General features: G+C 28.2%; 1 protein-coding gene across 1 annotated transcript; it reads left to right on the top strand.

The window, feature by feature from the left end:
* Positions 1-327: 327 nt before the first annotated feature.
* LOC119614608 (uncharacterized protein MAL13P1.304-like) lies at positions 328-19,668 on the top strand (the record flags this gene model as incomplete). Its single annotated transcript, XM_037970727.1, has 6 exons — positions 328-470; positions 7,834-8,591; positions 13,573-14,708; positions 16,771-16,891; positions 17,933-18,095; positions 19,519-19,668. Coding segments are annotated over 6 exons (2,471 nt in total), but the record flags the coding sequence as incomplete, so codon positions are not given.
* Positions 19,669-20,552: the final 884 nt, after the last annotated feature.

Genomic DNA, 20,552 nt, shown 5'->3' with positions numbered 1-20,552 from the left:
CAAAGCTTCTTTGTATTAAATACTTTGATCTACAGATATAGGAAACATTTAACTTTCATTCAATTCGTTTAAAACTTGTAATTTTCACAGTAAATTGATATTGCAATAACCTTTGAAATTTATCTCTCGGTTACATTTTAAGTACATACCATAAAAGAAAACAAAACCATTGACAACTTTTAATTTAAAAGAAACATTCGTAAGAAAGCAAAGATTATGAAAAAATATTTTTTTAATACAACCATATATTATCTTAGTTTTATTTCTTGTTAACTTTGCTGAACTTTCTTTATAAAAAAAACTAACTTTTTTATTAAATTTTTCCAGATTATGATTCATCAGACACTGGACGTAACGTAGAAGCCAATACAAATGTGAATGCAAACCTCAGTCCAACAATATCCTTTTGGTTTCGTTTGAATCGCATCATTTTACGTTTGTGTAGTACGCATCAATTTAAAAATTTACAAGTAAGTAAAAAAAAAGAGATTTAATATCTTTTTTAGATATATGTTCAAATACGAAAGAAAAGAAATCATTCTTTTTTTAGTCACAAAGAAAACTAAATTTGATATGAGAACTAAGAGATTTTGTTTTCTATTTTTTTTTTTAATATTTGTGTGCAACTAAAAATTAATTGCTGCTGCTGTTATAGCAACCAACATACAATACAAAATTGCAAAATTAAAGTTGAAATTTTTGCTTTCATTTCTCTAAAGATTGTTTTTGGGAATAGAAATGAAATTTAATAGACAGTAAAGTTATATAGAGTATAAGCTTCAGATTTCTATAGATTTTGTATTAACGAGGATAATGAGTTTTGTATAATGAAGGGTATTTAAATGAAAAGCTGTCAATTTTATCTGTAAAGAAAATGTTGAGCTTAAAAGAGTTTTATTTTCTCTCTATGAGTAATTGGGGGATGCTATCTATAGTGTAGTCTATAGTCTAGTCTATAGTCTAGTCTATAATCTAGTCTATAGTCTTGTCTATAGTCTTGTCTATAGTCTAGTCTGTAGTCTAGTCTATAGTCTAGTCTATAGTCTAGTCTATAGTCTAGTCTATAGTCTAGTCTATAGTCTAGTCTATAATCTAGTCTATAGTCTTGTCTATAGTCTTGTCTATAGTCTAGTCTGTAGTCTAGTCTATAGTCTAGTCTATAGTCTAGTCTATAGTCTAGTCTATAGTCTAGTCTATAGTCTAGTCTATAGTCTAGTCTATAGTCTAGTCTATAGTCTAGTCTATAGTCTAGTCTATAGTCTAGTCTATAGTCTAGTCTATAGTCTAGTCTATAGTCTAGTCTATAGTCTAGTCTATAGTCTAGTCTATAGTCTAGTCTATAGTCTAGTCTATAGTCTAGTCTATAGTCTAGTCTATAGTCTAGTCTATAGTCTAGTCTATAGTCTAGTATAGTCTAGTCTATAGTCTAGTCTATAGTCTAGTCTATAGTCTAGTCTATAGTCTAGTCTATAGTCTAGTCTATAGTCTAGTCTATAGTCTAGTCTATAGTCTAGTCTATAGTCTAGTCTATAGTCTAGTCTATAGTCTATAGACTATAGTCTAGTCTAGTCTATAGTCTAGTCTATAAAGAAAATGTTGAGCTTAAAAGAGTTTTTTTTCTCTCTATGAGTAATTGGGGGATGCTATCTATAGTGTAGTCTATAGTCTAGTCTATAGTCCTTCTATAGTCTAGTCTATAGTCCTTCTATAGTCTAGTCTATAGTCCTTCTATAGTCTAGTCTATAGTCTAGTCTATAGTCTAGTCTATAGTCTAGTCTATAGTCTAGTCTATAGTCTAGTCTATAGTCTAGTCTATAGTCTAGTCTATAGTCTAGTCTATAGTCTAGTCTATAGTCTAGTCTATAGTCTAGTCTATAGTCTAGTCTATAGTCTAGTCTATAGTCTGTCTATAGTCTAGTCTATAGTCTAGTCTATAGTCTAGTCTATAGTCTAGTCTATAGTCTCGTCTATAGTCTAGTCTATAGTCTAGTCTATAGTCTAGTCTATAGTCTAGTCTATAGTCTAGTCTATAGTCTAGTCTATAGTCTAGTCTATAGTCTAGTCTATAGTCTAGTCTATAGTCTAGTCTATAGTCTAGTCTATAGTCTAGTCTATAGTCTAGTCTATAGTCTAGTCTATAGTCTAGTCTATAGTCTAGTCTATAGTCTAAGTCTAATAGTCTAGTCTATAGTCTAGTCTATAGTCTAGTCTATAGTCTAGTCTATAGTCTAGTCTATAGTCCTAGTATATTAGTCTAGTCTATGTCTAGTCTATAGTCTAGTCTATAGTCAGTCTATAGTCTAGTCTATAGTCTAGTCTATAGTCTAGTCTATAGTCTAGTCTATAGTCTAGTCTATAGTCTAGTCTATAGTCTAGTCTATAGTCTAGTCTATAGTCCTAGTCTATAGTCTAGTCTATAGTCTAGTCTATAGTCTAGTCTATAGTCTAGTCTATAGTATAGTCTAGTCTATAGTCTAGTCTATAGTCTAGTCTATAGTCTAGTCTATAGTCTAGTCTATAGTCTAGTCTATAGTCTAGTCTATAGTCTAGTCTATAGTCTAGTCATAGTCTATAGTCTAGTCTATAGTCAAGTCTATAGTCTAGTCTATAGTCTAGTCTATAGTCTAGTAGTCTATAGTCTAGTCTATAGTCTAGTCTATAGTCTAGTCTATAGTCTAGTCTATAATCTAGTCTATAGTCTAGTCTATAGTCTAGTCTATAGTCTAGTCTATAGTCTAGTCTATAGTCTAGTCTATAGTCTAGTCTATAGTCTAGTCTATAGTCTAGTCTATAGTCTAGTCTATAGTCTAGTCTAGTAGTCTAGTCTAGTCTATAGTCTAGTATATAGTCTATAGTCTAGTCTATAGTTTAGTCTATAGTCTAGTCTATAGTCTAGTCTATAGTCTAGTTATAGTCTAGTCTGTAGTCTAGTCTATAGTCTAGTATATAGTCTAGTCTATAGTCTAGTCTATAGTCTAGTCTATAGTCTAGTATATAGTCTAGTATATAGTCTAGTCTATAGTCTAGTCTATAGCCTAGTCTATAGTCTAGCCTATAGTGTAGCCTATAGTCTATTCTATAGTCTAGTCTATAGTCTAGTCTATAGTCTAGTCTATAGTCTATTGTCTAGTCTATTCTATAGTCTAGTCTGTAGTCTAGCGAGAATAGAGATTACTCTCTATTCAAAATATAGACAATTTTGAGATGATCATCAATTTATTTTCTCCATATATAAGCTGCTAAGAAATCTGTTTCTTTTCTATAGAAATTCAAATGTAGATTAAAAAGATTATCCATTGAAAATTATGCGATCTTTTTTGTTTCTATAGAAAATTGTGAACAGCGGGAAAATTGTGAAAAAATCAGCAATCTATTATCTTGTGCTGCTATGTAAAATTCTGTGTTGATCAGAGGTCTACTTTCCTTGCTAAGAAAATAGTAAGGTGAGTAGCCATATATTTTCTTTGTGTATACGATTAAGAATTGATCGATCTAGTGATCAAACCGGCTTAACTAGTTTATGAAACTTTGAGCTATTTCGAGTGCTAATTTCTCTTTGTGTATACAAATTTGAACTGCCTTAATAAAACTAAAGGACATTAACTTGTATGGCCCACTTTTCTCAACTTTTCTAAAATACCAAAAATTAAATACTACAATCATTTGCAAAACCCTTGTATAAATTACAACATAAATAAAAAAACACATAAAAAACTAAGTACATATTTGGATAAAAAATAAAATTAGAATTAAATATTTCATGTATTTTTAACATACGAGCACAAATAGTTTTATTTACCTTTTCTCGTAACACTTGGAAATTGTAAATAAAAACTTTTACTTGTAGTTATTCGTATAAATGAATAAATTTTCTATTTTGTATTTGGTTCTTGTTGGAGTTGTGTTAAAAAGTTGTAATAAATTCTAAAAATATATAAATTACAAAAATAAAGTTAGAAAAAGTTTTTGCTTTTTCGAATGTCTACTGTTATGCCTTTAAAGATAATTAAAATGTCTCTTTTGTTTAATGAATTTTAGACCAAATGAAAGTATTTTCAACATTTAACAAGTTAGTAAATGTTTTGTACAAAATAAATTTGTTGTTTAAGGCTAACAAAAAGAAAATAAAACTTGTTAGAGAGAAAAAGAATTTAAACAAAACGGAAGTTGAAATGCCAAAAGTGTTGTTGTGTTCTGTTGTTGCAATACAACATGAGTATGTGTTGTGCTGTTGTTTTGTTTTTGGGTTAAAATCAAGATATTTTTCAACATAAATGTTTGTACTGTTTTCTATAAAGTATAAGTATTAAAACAAAAGTTTTTTTTTGTTTATTGTTGTTTTGCTATATTCAACAACATTTAGCTGTAACCCACTTAAAAAAAATGTGGCAAAATGTAAGAAATAATAAAAACAAAACCAAAAAATAAAGTACAAGTGAAAAGTGGGCAAAACCCTTTCAAGGCTTTCTGTGTGTTGCCGAAACATTAAACCTCCCTGTTATTTTGTGGAATCACAGCAACAGCCACTGAAAAGAAAATTAATTTAGCAAACCATTATAAAATGTTCTAAAACAGTTCATTAAACTGTTTCGTTTACTAACATACGGTTGAGGGCATGTGGGAGACAGCTTTACAATTTAATAATTGAATTACATTGAATTCAACTATTGGATCTTCGCTTTTTTGTTTTTTACAAGTTTTCATTTAAGGAGTGTTAGAGTATATTTACAATGAATTTAGTTCTTTCAATTTATTTTTTAGATATTGTTTTAATTGATTGAAATTGAACTAAAGAACGTAAAATAGAAATATCTTAATTGCAGAAGAAATTTGATATTTTCTTAATTACAAGTAAATACTTCAAAGAAACTGAAGTTTGCAATTATATATATTTTTTTGTTATTAAATCTAGTAAGTATTTTAGTTGAGTAATGAAGAAAAAGGATTTCAAAAGAATATAAGAAGTTAACTTTTTAATTTAAGCATAAGTTGTCTCTAATATAGACTGATTTTCTGGAGAAAATTTATTTCTGACAGAGACCTATTTTCTATTTGTATCTGATAAAGACTCATTTTCTATACAAAATTTTTCTCTGATAAAGACTCATTTTCTAAAGAAAATTTGTATCTGTTATGGACTCATTTTCTATACAAAATTCGTCTCTGTTATGGACGCATTTTCTATAGAACATTTGTTGCTGACTAAGAATCACTTTCTATAAAAAATTTGTCTCTGATAAAGACTCATTTTCTACAAAAAATTTGTCTCTGATAAAAACTCATTTTCTATAGAAAATTTGTCTCTGATAAAGACTCATTTTCTATAGAAAATTTTTCTCTGATAAAGACTCATTTTCTATAGAAAATTTGTCTCTGATAAAGACTTATTTTCTATAGAAAATTTGTCTCTGATAAAGACTCATTTTCTATAGAAAATTTGTCTTTGATAAAGACTCATTTTCTATAGAAAATTTGTCTCTGATAAAGACTCATTTTCTATAGAAAATTTGTCTCTGATAAAGACTCATTTTCTATAGAAAATTTGTGCCTGATAAAGACTCATGTCCTATAGAAAATTTGTCTCTGAAAAAGTGTCAGTTTCTATAGAAAATTTGTCTCTGACAAAGACTCATTTTCTATAGAAAATTTGTCTCTGACAAAGAATCATTTTCTATAGAAAATTTGTCTCTGACAAAGACTCATTTTCTATAGAAAATTTGTCTCTGACAAAGACTCATTCTCTATAGAAAATTTGTCTCTGACAAAAACTCATTTTCTATACAAAATTCGTCTCTGTTATGGACTCAGTTTCTATAGAAAATTTGTCTCTGACAAAGACTCATTTTCTATAGAAAATTTGTCTCTGACAAAAACTCATTTTCCATACAAAATTCGTCTCTGTTATGGACTCAGTTTCTATAGAAAATTTGTCTCTAATAAAGACTCATTTTCTATAGAAAATTTGTCTCTGATAAAGACTCATTTTCTATAGAAAATTTGTCTCTGATAAAAACTCATTTTCTATAGAAAATTTGTCTCTGATAAAGACTCATTTTCTATAGAAAATTTGTCTCTGATAAAGACTCATTTTCTATAGAAAATTTGTCTCTGATAAAGACTCATTTTCTATAGAAAATTTGTCTCTTTTAAAGACTCATTTTCTATAGAAAATTTGTCTCTGAAAAAGTGTCAGTTTCTATAGAAAATTTTTCTCTGACAAAGACCTATTTTCTATGGAAAATTTGTCTCTGACAAAGACCTATTTTCTATAGAAAATATGCCACTGATAAAGACTCATTTTCTATAGAAAATTTGTCTCTGATAAAGACTCATTTTCTATAAAAAAAATTGTCTCTGATAAAGACTCATTTTCTATAAAAAATTTGTCTCGGATAAAGACTCATTTTCTATAAAAAATTTGCCTCTGATAAAGACTCATTTTCTATAGAAAATTTGTCTCTGATAAAGACTCATTTTCTATAGAAAATTTGTCTCTGATAAAGACTCATTTTCTATAGAAAATTTGTCTCTGATAAAGACTCATTTTCTATAGAAAATTTGTCTCTGATAAAGACTCATTTTCTATAGAAAATTTGTCTCTGATAAAGACTCATTTTCTATAGAAAATTTGTCTCTGATAAAGACTCATTTTATATAGAAAATTTGTCTCTGATAAAGACTCATTTTCTACAAAAAATTTGTCTCTGATAAAAACTCATTTTCTATAGAAAATTTGTCTCTGATAAAGACTCATTTTCTATAGAAAATTTTTCTCTGATAAAGACTCATTTTCTATAGAAAATTTGTCTCTGATAAAGACTTATTTTCTATAGAAAATTTGTCTCTGATAAAGACTCATTTTCTATAGAAAATTTGTCTCTGTTAAGGACTTATTTTCTATAGAGAATTTGTCTCTGTTAAGGACTTGCTTTCTATAGAAAATGTGTCTCTGTTAAGGACTTGTTTTCTATAGAAAATTTGTCTCTGTTAAGGACTTATTTTCTATAGAAAATTTGTCTCTGTTAAGGACTTGTTTTCTATAGAAAATTTGTCTCTGACAAAGACTTATTTTCTATAGAAAATTTGTCTCTGATTAAGACTCATTTTCTATAGAAAATTTGTCTCTGTTAAGGACTTGTTTTCTATAGAAAATTTGTCTCTGTTAAGGACTTGTTTTCTATAGAAAATTTGTCTCTGTTAAGGACTTGTTTTCTATAGAAAATTTGTCTCTGAAAAAGACTTATTTTCTATAGAAAATTTGTCTCGGACAAAAACTCAGTTTCTATAGAAAATTTGTCTCTGGCAAAGACTCTTTTTCTATAGAAAGTTTGTGTCGTTTTCCAGTATGTATAGAGAATTCAGAACTGATCAGCGATCTTTGTTCGCTACAGAGAAATTTTTGAACTGTCAAGAGAATATTGAGATAAGATCTATTTTTTCTAAACAAAAATGGGCTGATCAACTAGCAGTTTTCCCAGTAGAGAGAATATCGAGCTGATCAACGATCAGTTTTCTTTATATCTGATCAGCAATCTCTATATTTTGTAGAGAAAATTTATCTCTATAGAAATTACTGTGCTAATCAGTGATCTGTTTGTGATGTAGATATAAAACTGATCGGTTAGCTATTACCTCTGTTTTTAATGAATATATTCTTTAAAAACCTGTCCACTTTTGATGGTATCTTTCAAACGTAAACAAGTGAAAACGTTAAACTTACTAAAAGTTCATGTACTCAAACAATTCATTCATTCTGATAGCATTCCATTTAATACTTTCAATATAAATAACCACAATATCTATTTAATATCTTTTCATGTATTTTTATTGCAGGTTGAAATGTTGTATCAACGTTATTTTCTGCGCATGAATCAAAGCAATACTACTCACATACTGGTGCTATTATTAGCACTTATTTTGGCTCTATCAAGTGCTCATATTGTTTTCACAACCATGCAAGTGAAACGTAACTTTTCGACAACTTTTCAAGATGATTCTGTTGTAAATATTGGTGGCAGCAGTGGCAGTAACAAAACTATTATTATGGCCGCAACACAACTATTATTACCTGGTCAACAACAAATTAAAGAGCAGCAGGAGGAAGTGGGAACGGGCGTGATTGCAGCAAAAGATGATAAATTTATAATATCCGCTTTGCAACGAAACTTGGAAATACTCTATCAATTACCACCAAAATATAATTTAACAGCAACTACAACTACAGCACCAGCCAATAACAATCAAATTGATAAGATGGCAACAAGAGGTATTCATTCTTATGAAGAGAATAAGCTGGGTGCTATTGAAGTTAAAGACGTTGAAAATTTCGAGCATGGAAATGATGTTGATATTGAAGTTGTTACTAACCACAAACCAACTTCGTTAATAATGCACAATTTACCTTTGCCAGAATTTGTAGCAAGTGCCAAAGTTGTAAGTTCTAAGCAGCCACAGCCACAACAACTACAAGAACAAGTTCTTCATCATCAATATAATTTGAACGATGACTCTAAAGCCGCTTTTGTTTCACGGTTATTTAAACGTCGAAAACGAAAATATTTAAATAGACATTTGCTAAAGCACCGTTCAAGGTAAGTTTGGTGAAGGGTGAAGGAAGATTATTTTAAATAAATTTTAGCATAGCGGCGCTTTCGACACGTTCAATATACACAAGTTTTCTTTTTGATTGGATTTTTTTTTACCGGGGTGCAAAAAAAATTTTCAAATTGAAATTTTGTTTAAGTAATAAATATTATCAGTTTCAGTTGGAATATTTAGTGGAAAGAGAAAAGTTTTATATTATTAGGCCAATGGAGAGGAAATGTTTCAATTAAAATTTTAATTGAATGAAAACTCAAAGAAGAAAGTATTTGTTAATTACAGAAATGTTTACATTGGTAATAGGGAATTATATTGTTGATTAAGCTTTTTAAATTAAATTTAAATTTTTCTATAGAAAATTTGTCTTTAACAAAGATAAATTTTTGTCTCTAACAAAGATAAATTTTCCTCATGAGAGACAAATTTTCTATAGAAAATAAGTCCTTAACAGAGACAAATTTTCTATAGCAAATAAGTCCTTAACAGAGACAAATTTTCTATAGAAAATAAGTCCTTAACAGAGACAAATTTCCTACAGAAAATTAGTCTTTAACAGAGACAAATTTCCTATTGAAAATGAATCCTTAACAGAGACAAATTTTCCATAGAAAATTGGTCTCTGACAGAGACTCATTTTCTATATGAAATGAGTCTTTGTCAGAGACAAATTTTCTATAGAAAATGAGTCTGTTAACTTTCTATAGAAAATGGGTCTTTGTCATAGAAAAATTTTCTATAGAAAATGTGTCTTTGTCAGAGACAAATTTTCTGTAGAAAATGAGTCTTCAACAGAAACAAAATTTTTTATAGAAAATGAGTCTTTGTCAGAGACAAATTTTCTATAGAAAATGAGTCTTTGTCAGAGACAAATTTTCTATAGAAAATGAGTATTTGTCAGAGACAAATTTTCTATAGAAAATGAGTCTTTGTCAGAGACAAATTTGCTATAGAAAATGAGTCTTTGTCAGAGACAAATTTTCTATAGAAAATGAGTCTTTGTCAGAGACAAATTTTCTATAGAAAATGAGTCTTTGTCAGAGACAAATTTTCTATAGAAAATGAGTCTTTGTCAGAGACAAATTTTCTATTGAAAATGAGTCTTTGTCAGAGACAAACTTTCCATAGAAAATGAGTCTTTGCCAGAGACAAATTTTCTATAGAAAATGAGTCTTTGTCAGAGACAAATTTTCTATAGAAAATGAGTCTTTGTCAGAGACAAATTTTCTATAGAAAATGAGTCTTTGTCAGAGACAAATTTTCTATCGAAAACAATTCCTTAACAGATACAAATTTTCTATAGAAAATAAGTCTTTAATAGAGACAACTTCTTTATAGAAAATAAGACGTTAACAGAGACGAATTTTCTATAGAAAATAAGTCCTTAACAGATACAAATTTTCTATGGAAAATAAGTCCTTAACAGAAACAAAGTTTTTATAGAAAATCAGTCTTTGTCAGAGACAAGTTTTCTATATAAAATCAGTCTTTGTCAGAGACAAATTTTCTATAGAAAATGAGTCTTTGTCAGAGACAAATTTTCTATAGAAAACGTGTATTTGTCAGAGACAAATTTTCTATAGAAAATGGGTCTTTGTTAGCGACAAATTTTCTATAGAAAATGAGTCTTTGTCAGAGACAAATTTTCTATAGAAAATGAGTCTTTGTCAGAGACAAATTTTCTATAGAAAATGAGTCTTTGTCAGAGACAAATTTTCTATAGAAAATGAGTCTTTGTCAGAGACAAATTTTCTATAGAAAATGAGTCTTTGTCAGAGACAAATTTTCTATAGAAAATGAGTCTTTGTCAGAGACAAATTTTCTATCGAAAATGAGTCTTTGTCAGAGACAAATTTTCTATAGAAAATGAGTCTTTGTCAGAGACAAATTTCCATAGAAAATGAGTCTTTGTCAGAGACAAATTTTCTATCGAAAATGAGTCTTTGTCAGAGACAAATTTTCTATAGAAAATGAGTCTTTGTCAGAGACAAATTTTCTATCGAAAATGAGTCTTTGTCAGAGACAAATTTTCTATAGAAAATGAGTCTTTGTCAGAGACAAATTTCCATAGAAAATTAGTCTTTATCAGAGACAATTTTTTTATAGAAAATTAGTCTTTACCAGAGACAAATTTTCTATAGAAAATGAGTCTTTATCAGAGACATATTTTCTATAGAAAATTAGTGTTTGTTGGAGATAAATTTTCTATAGAAAATGAGTGTTTGTCAGAGACAAGTTTTCTATTGAAAATAAGTCTTTTTCAGAGACATATTTTCTTTAGAAAATTGGTCTTCAAAAGACAATTTTTGTTTCATTATTTAAGTTGTTATTTGGAAAAAGAAATAAATAAAATATAGTTTTTTGCCATTTTCAATATTGTATCTATAAAATTTAATATTCTCCCTTAGGAGAACAAATAGAATAGAAAGAAATCTCTACTACTTAATACAATAGATGGATTTACGAATACAAACTAATTGAAATTCACTTCAATTAAAAGTATTTCCTTTGCCGTTGTTGCCATTGTTCATTCTCTTCCATTCAGTCGTTCGTTCGTAAGACTGTTTTGCTAAAATTTAAATGTTCAATTTAATTTATCTAATGTACTCTGGAGAAACCATAACGATAAATATTTATATATATTTTTATTATTGTTGTTGTTGTTATTGTTACTCGATAACAATTGAATTAAGATACTTTAATGAACATTTGTTAGTCTGCAAATGTTTAACAATGAAAAAAATTCTTTGGACAATTGTTAAGCAATTAATTTTAAGAACGCAAGACAATGTCAAGGCCTGCCACAAATAATTGTCAATAAAATAATATAATAAGGAATTATTGTTGATGGTTCATGTTGTTGTCTAATTTGGCAAAATTAAATTTAGCATTAAAACATAATTAAATATAAAATTCAGCCTTTGGTCATGAATTTTAAAATAAAATCGAAGTATCAATTAAATAGGAATTAATATTGGTTGAATGTTTATGAAAATAAATGTTTATGAAATAAAAGGAACGTTAGCGTATGAGCAATTTGTAGGTTTCATTTCATTAAATTCTAAATATTAATCATACGTATAGAGGATTTTGGTGTTTGAGAAGTTTTTATTGGTTTTGCTATTAAAACACAAGTAATTTATTGTTATTTTTAATAACTAAAGAGATTAATAGTTTATTTTAATAAAATATTTATTTGTAATTGTATTGGTAGGTATTATTAAACTCCCTCCCCACTAAGTATAATGAAGTCTATGTTTTCCATTTTTAAATTTCTGTTTTCTTTAAAAAATACTTTTCAAAAACCTTCTCTAATATTTAGGGCTTCTTCTTTTTAGGCACATTTTTAATTATACACGTGCTAGTCTACTAGAGCAATAAACCATTTTAGGTCAAACTTAAAATGTATACATTTCATAACACAATTATTGGCAATATAAATATTTAGTATTGTTGAAAAATTCCAACAACAAAAGTTTGATTTACAACACATTAATAGGAGTATTATGTCGTAAATTTTAGCAAAAATATATTTTAAATCTTCTTTCAATAAGTTCAATTGTATTTTTTTTTTCTGTATCAATTTATAGTACTACCTGCAAATATGTATATAAATCTACTTAAAATAAATTCAATAGTATTTCATATAATATTTGCATTGTAAATTTATAATACAAATATAATACCAAACCAATTTCTTACTTTTATTTTTGAATATAAATGTATTTAAATCAAAATTTATATACAATAATACTGTAATAAATAGAACATTGGAAATAATTTAAACTGTTATGGTAAATTTAATACAAAATATTGATTTAAAAGAAAACTAATATACATACACATATTAATAAGGGAGTTTGTATAAATAAGCAATGTACATGTAGCCTTTGGTCCAATCAGAAAGCAAAATAACTGTCTGTAACAGAGTCAAATATTCTATAGAAAATGTGTGCTTAACAGAGACAAATATTCTATAGAAAATATGTCCTTAATAGAGACAAATTTTCTATAGAAAATATGTCCTTAACAGAGACAAATTTTCTATAGAAAATATGTCTTTAACAGAGACAAATTTTCCATAGAAAATATGTCCTCAACAGAGACAAATTTTCCATAGAAAATATGTCCTCAACAGAGACAAATTTTCCATAGAAAATATGTCCTCAACAGAGACAAATTTTCTATAGAAAATATGTCCTTAACAGAGACAAATTTTTTATAGAAACTATGTCCTTAACAGAGACAAATTTTCTATAGAAAATATGTCCTTAACAGAGACAAATTTTCTATAGAAAATATGTCCTTAACAGAGACAAATTTTCTATAGAAAATATGTCCTTAACAGAGACAAATTTTCTATAGAAAATAAGTCCATATTTTCTATAGAAAATATGTCCTTAGCAGAGACAAATTTTCTATAGAAAATATGTCCTTAGCAGAGACAAATTTTCTATAGAAAATATGTCCTTAACAGAGACAAATTTTCTATAGAAAATATGTCCTTAACAGAGACAAATTTTCTATAGAAAATATGTCCTTAACAGAGACAAATTTTCTATAGAAAATATGTCCTTAACAGAGACAAATTTTCTATAGAAAATATGTCCTTAACAGAGACAAATTTTCTATAGAAAATTTGTAGAAAATATGTCCTTTTCTCTAGAAAATATATCCTTCACATAGACAAATTTTTTATAGTTAGTTATAGATATTGTTTAGTTCTTTGAGTGTCCCTAATGTATTTAGCCAAGATAGTTATTACAAACAAATTCTAGGAATTTTTTATAAAGAAATTTATAAAATGTTCACATTTATGTTTTTATCATTTCGTAAGATTGTGAATAATAATTTATCATAATAAAAATAATATAAAGTGCGAAATATATATTTTATATAAAAGAAAATATGTTTGTCATTTATTTCTAACAAAAATTACGTTATGTGTTTTTTTTTTATTTACCTATAATACAGATTGAAACGTTATGCCCTGGATGAGAAAGAATTTCAGAAGACAATAACAAAAGCTGCACATCAAGCAACTGTCAACAAAATATTACAGGAGCAACAGCATAATCATCATCCTAATCATGATTTGTTACAATCCACAAACAAACAGACAAGTTCATCAACTGTTAATAATGATGATAATGATGATTATCATTATTATCAGCAAAATTATCATCATCTTCAACGCAATCATAATAATGATTATGATATAACTAAAAATAATAAAAATTATAACAAAGAATTATACAACATACAACGACTTGAACAAGGACATAAAAGACAACAGCAACAAGTTGCCACAACTACGATTTTACAACAACAGCATGAAATGTCAAGGGAAATTGTTGATGCTGTTGAAAAACAGCAGTCTAGAGGTACTGGGGAGACAAACTCAAATACAAATACTTTTGTAGTGGCAGGTGACAAGCAGCAAGAAATGGAGAATGTGTTAAATGGAAAAATTAAATATGATGTGAAGAATAAAGATGTTGATGACTTGATACAATCAAATGTAAACAACAATGAAAACAAACAGTCACAGCAACAGAAGCAGGAACAGCAGGAGCAACTAAAACAGCGTAAAAAGAAAAGTACATTAAATAATAATTCATATGAAATTGAAAAAACCAATCAAACAAAAATACATCAACAACATGAGCATCATCATCATCATTATCATCACGAGCATCAGCACCAGGGGCAACAAAAAATCCAACCAAATAGCAATGATGAAGAAGTTTATTTGTATGACAATAACTTCAACAATATTGATATTGTCAAGCAAAATTTATCAAACGATTATAATACTGGGAATAAGGGCAGCAGTGACAGTCAAACGTTCAATACTAAAAATTCGCCAGACTCAAAAAGTTTTGACAGTGATGTTCAAGGTAAAGGTCCCCTTATGTTAAGACTACAGGAGGATGAAGAAGGAATAGGAAATGAAGCAGAAAATGAAAATATAGAAACACCTGATTCAGCTGAAGCGCAAATAAAAATAGTCAATCAATTTGATTTTGTTTTGGCCGTTCTTCAGGAAATTGATGAGAAAATGATTGTTTTACTTATAGTCATGACCATTTGCGTGTGTGTTTATTCATGTAAGTAGAAAAAATTAAAACTACTTTTTTTGGAAAATATAAGAAATCATAAGAATAACAGAACCTTAATATATTTAAAATAAAAATACATAAACAGTTGTATGTATGTTATGTATACGTGACTGTTTTTGCTGGTATCGGAGTGACAAATCTTAATAGAAACATTTTTTGATTTTCTTTCATTTATTTAATGTGACGTACAAATTTTATAGATTTATATCAAAACACATACATATGTATGTAAGTGATAGGCAGAAATTTTCGTTCATACGGTTTGAGGATTTACTAGCTAATTTATGTGGCAAACAAATGAATACAATTTAGAAATATACAACTGCCCAAATTTATTAAGATTAAAAGCATGAGTATTGTAGCAAATAAATAGAGAGTCACGCAGAAAATGTTAAAATTAATTTTGGGTTAGGAAAAATAAACTGGAAATTATTAAGATCCCATCATTAGAAAAAACTTCCAAAAGTATTGGATGTTTTTTAAAATGTAAAAAATAACACAAGAAAGCCAATTTTAATAACAACATTTCTCTGTCCGTCTGTCTCCATGTCTGATTGTTTGTCTATCTGTCTGTATGTTTGGGACACAAATCTTCAACATGCTTTCGAGAAGTTGCCTATTTAAAATCAGCAAAATCGGTTCTTAAATAAAGGTGCATGCTGAGAGACAAATAGTAAACAACCAACAACAACGCACAGAATCGCATGGTAAATTTTGTTCTTGTACTTGCTTGTTTATAAAAACACAAAACTAAGCCAGAGCAACACGTTACGAATGAAACTGGACTATATAGTCTAGTCTATAGACTATAAACTAGACTATAGACTAGTCTATAGACTAGACTATAGACTAGACTATAGACTAGACTATAGACTAGACTATAGACTATACTATAGACTAGACTATAGACTATACTATAGACTAGACTATAGACTAGACTATAGACTATAGACTAGACTATAGACTAGACTATAGACTAGACTATAGACTAGACTATAGACTAGACTATAGACTAGACTATAGACTAGACTATAGACTAGACTATAGACTAGACTATAGACTAGACTATAGACTAGACTATAGACTAGACTATAGACTAGACTATAGACTAGACTATAGACTAGACTATAGACTAGACTATAGACTAGACTATAGACTAGACTATAGACTAGACTATAGACTAGACTATAGACTAGACTATAGACTAGACTATAGACTAGACTATAGACTAGACTATAGACTAGACTATAGACTAGACTATAGACTAGACTATTGACTAGACTATAGACTAGACTATTGACTAGACTACATATATTATATATAGACTAGACACTCCAGATACTAGCCACCCAGAAACAAAATTTTATTTTATAGAAGCTTTATAATACAAAATTACTATACAAAATTTGATTTATAAGTCGTTTATAAAATAAAAATTTATTTATGAATTAGAATAGAGACACTATATTTAGATTCAGCTTAAACAAATATCTGTATCACCGGATATTAAGAGAACTACACTGGCTAAAATATTTATGTCTATTTATGTTTATTTATTTCTGTTTGTCATTTTTTCTGTATATTTGTCCGTTTTTATATTTTTGGCAAATAAATATGAAAATTATGATAAAAGTAATAAAAAATAATCATAATCTTATATTTTGTTTGCCATTAGCATAATACAATTATGTTTATTTAACGTTTTGCTCCGAATCCCTAACACTGGTCTTCGTTTTTTTTCACATATAAAAAGCAGTGATGGGCATAAGACATGTATGCACAGCAAATGAAGTATATTTTTCCTTTCTTTCTAATAGACTCTCGTGTAATAGCATTTTTGGGCTAACAGTAATACTTTTAACTAAAGTTTGAAAATATCCTCCGAACTGATATATAAAGTCACTCATACGAGTAAATAAGTACTTGTTTTTATTTTTTCTCCGTCATCTTTATTTATTTACTTATTTGCCTTCTTCATATTTTATTACTTCATTATTTATTTGTATGATATTTTCCCTTAGCATCTCATCTTATCTTATCTCTTTTACAGTTTTGTTGTGCATTTTGGCAAAACCCGCCATGAATGAGATATTTTTAGTGTTGGTATCTTATGTCATTGTTGGCACATTTGTGGCAATACAAATAGCTGTGGGATATGCAACATTGCCAAGGTAAGTAAATTTACGATTACAAAAATGGAATAAAACATTAAACGAAATGTCTGTTTAAAATGCAAACAAGAAAAAAAATTCATATAAAATATTTGCACTTAGTTTGTTAGTAAATCTGTGCTCGTGAAAGAAATTGCGATTTTGGTTTTACAAAAATAAGAGCGCGAGATAAATCCTTAAGAATATAATAAATGCTGCAATATGGCGCCATATTAATAAATAATGCGTTAGTGTGTGGGAATGTTGTAATGATAATGGTTTTTTTGGTTGATTCTGAAATATTCGTTTAAAAAAGATAGACACTTAGGTTCATTATTATAATTTGCAAATAACTAAAGTTAGTAAGTTATCGTACAGAGAATTTGTTTTTTATTCAGAAGTATAATTTGAGCTAAAAGTATCCGATAAGCTATCTGGAAGATTACATTGCCGTCAATTTTTAACATAAGCCGTAGGCATTCAAACACCCAAAAATATTGGTCCGATTGGTATGCGAATAGGATCAGAATAACTTTCTGAGTCGATTTAGCAATATTCGTCTGTCTGTCGAGTAGTTAGTTAGTTAGTTAGTTAGTTAGTTAGTTAGTTAGTTAGTTAGTAGTTAGTTAGTTAGTTAGTTAGTTAGTTAGTTAGTTAGTAGTTAGTTAGTTAGTTAGTTAGTTAGTTAGTTAGTTAGTTAGTTAGTTAGTTAGTTAGTTAGTTAGTTAGTTAGTTAGTTAGTTAGTTAGTTAGTTAGTTAGTTAGTTAGTTAGTTAGTTAGTTAGTTAGTTAGTTAGTTAGTTAGTTAGTTAGTTAGTTAGTTAGTTAGTTAGTTAGTTAGTTAGTTAGTTAGTTAGTTAGTAGTTAGTTAGTTAGTTAGTTAGTTAGTTAGTTAGTTAGTTAGTTATTTAGTTACAATAAATGAATTGCTTAGTTGGAATGAATTGCTTTCAAACCCATAATATTTTTTGCTGGGTTGCATCTCCCAATTAAATTCTTTAAAGTTTTCCTTAGGAACTTATAAATTCATTCATTAATATAATTTCCCTCCAACCTCCATAGCAAATCATTCAATGGAACTGTATGCAGTGTTATTTTCATCTACATGACTTACACCATGTTGCCACTACGCTTACGGGAATCATTAGTTGGTGGCATCATACTATCCGCAACACAAATCTATACAAGTTTGCGTTATGTTGAGGACACCTACCATTGGCAAGAGGTAAGTTGAACAATATTTATACAGACAGCAAGTTACAACAGGACAAAGACAAGTACCACTACTATAAATGAAATAATGAAGAAAATATCTACAAATTGCTACAGCATTAGTAGGAGGCGGGGCGGTACATTATAGAAATATTTGTTTTAAGTAAATAACAAAAAAAGAGAAAAAAGTTGTAGGTTGAAGAACGAAAAAAAAACTAGTGGGAATTGTAATATTTAATTTGCTTTTTTTGTTTATTTATGTTTATTTTACATTTATTTGTTGAAGCTGCTAGAGTAACAGGAGAGATTTCTCATGTAAATATTTGTTTTTGATTTAAACAGAAAAAAGTTTTTTTTTCTTTTTTTTTGCTGTTAAATCAACATAAAAACTTTTTACTTTTAACTATTTAAAGCTGTTGACAGTTTTTCTGTTGTAATTTAGAGGGATGATTTTATGTCATAGTTAAAATTGTTATAAATTAAAAATTTTTAAAGTTTATATGTAACTTTTGTACTTTAAATCTGTTAAAAACTTTAAAATTTATACATTTTCTTTTAACTTATTCTGCCATGATAAGAAAAAACCCTTGTCAAGGCTGAATATAATTAATTTTCATTACTTTGTATTTAATTTTCATTTAATATGTTAAACGCAGAGTGTGACTTTAATGAGTTGAGTCCTTTTTGGCGCATCTGTTAAGAAGACACTTTGGTGTTATAAATTAAAAACAGAGCGCTATAAATAAATCTATTGCTGGACAAAAGTGGAAGATAATGTGGTAGATAAGCTGTCACTTTTTATAAAGCATGAGTTAGGTTCAAAGGTTTTTACTGCAAATTTCTTAGGTATATAGATGTGCGAAATACAAAACGTAATTATGATTCCGACTTTCTGATACTTACTAGGCCTCTTTTATTCTCACAAAAACTAACAATTCTCCTGCCCTAATGACTACCAACTAAAACTTTATCCCCAGAGAAAAACTAGCCATAACAACACCTGTTACCATATTTTTTATTTAACAAAAACAATAAAAATTTAATATTTGTTAAATTAAAACTAAACACTACAAAACTTTTAATGCACTTTCCCTAGGACATTTTAACTATACCCTAACCTAAAAAATTTTTAATATTGTTGCTGTAATGTAGTAAACTTTTAGAGTACTCATTTTACCTAAAATATCCATAAAACTTTATGCTTATTAAGTTTATTTACTATAAATATATAAATAAAATAACTAAAACAAATATAGCTAAGAACTACAAAAACAATTCAATTTGAAATAAAAATAAAATTTTATTACAATTCTTATGACAGACAATAATAACATTGTTTCCTTTTTGTTACGTCTCTGTCTTTATGTATTTTACTTTTTATTTGTTTTTCTTTTATTCATTATATATTTTTTCTTTTCTTGTTGTTGTTTTTGTAGTTATTTAGCTCGTTAATGGCTTTATTTTTATCCAATCTGACCGGCATTTATACGCACTGGCCCAAAGAGAAGGCACAACGTAAAGCTTTCATTGAGACACGTCAATGTATAGAGGCTCGTTTGCGTACGCAACGTGAAAATCAGCAACAGGTATGTATGTTGTATGGGTGTGTGTGATTATGTTTATGAGTTGGTAAAAAGGTAAACAATAAAAACATTTACTTTAATAATAAATTAGACAAGGTAACATAGAAATGTTTCACAAATATATTCGGTGTTACAGAGTTGGAAAATTTAAACTAATACCTTTTTCTTTAGGCTTTTCATATTATTTTTTTCCATCTCTGGTTTAACAGGCTTGCAAATTTAACATCTAGAAAACTTCTAACTTTCACCAAAAATAGTACTTTTTTAAACTGAAAAGTACTTTTTTATATGATCGTTTACAATAAACTTTTAGCGTGTTCTAAATTTTTAGCAATTTATATAAATACTAGACTAAAAGCTAGACTAAAGAATACACTATAGACTAGACTAAAGACTACACTATAGACTAGACTAAAGACTAGACTATAGACTAGACTATAGACTAGACTATAGACTAGACTATAGACTAGACTATAGACTAGACTATAGACTAGACTATAGACTAGACTATAGACTAGACTATAGACTAGACTATAGACTAGACTATAGACTAGACTATAGACTAGACTATAGACTAGACTATAGACTAGACTATAGACTAGACTATAGACTAGACTATAGACTAGACTATAGACTAGACTATAGACTAGACTATAGACTAGACTATAGACTAGACTATAGACTAGACTATAGACTAGACTATAGACTAGACTATAGACTAGACTATAGACTAGACTATAGACTAGACTATAGACTAGACTATAGACTAGACTATAGACTAGACTATAGACTAGACTATAGACTAGACTATAGACTAGACTATAGACTAGACTATAGACTAGACTATAGACTAGACTATAGACTAGACTATAGACTAGACTATAGAC

This window comes from Lucilia sericata, unplaced genomic scaffold (assembly GCF_015586225.1).
Source record: "Lucilia sericata isolate MDLA Ls3-8-SP2 unplaced genomic scaffold, ASM1558622v1 Contig003127F_arrow, whole genome shotgun sequence".
Lineage (NCBI taxonomy): Eukaryota > Metazoa > Arthropoda > Insecta > Diptera > Calliphoridae > Lucilia > Lucilia sericata.
The sequence above is the reverse complement of the archived record's forward strand: the minus strand, read 5'-3'. Positions and strand labels throughout refer to the sequence as shown.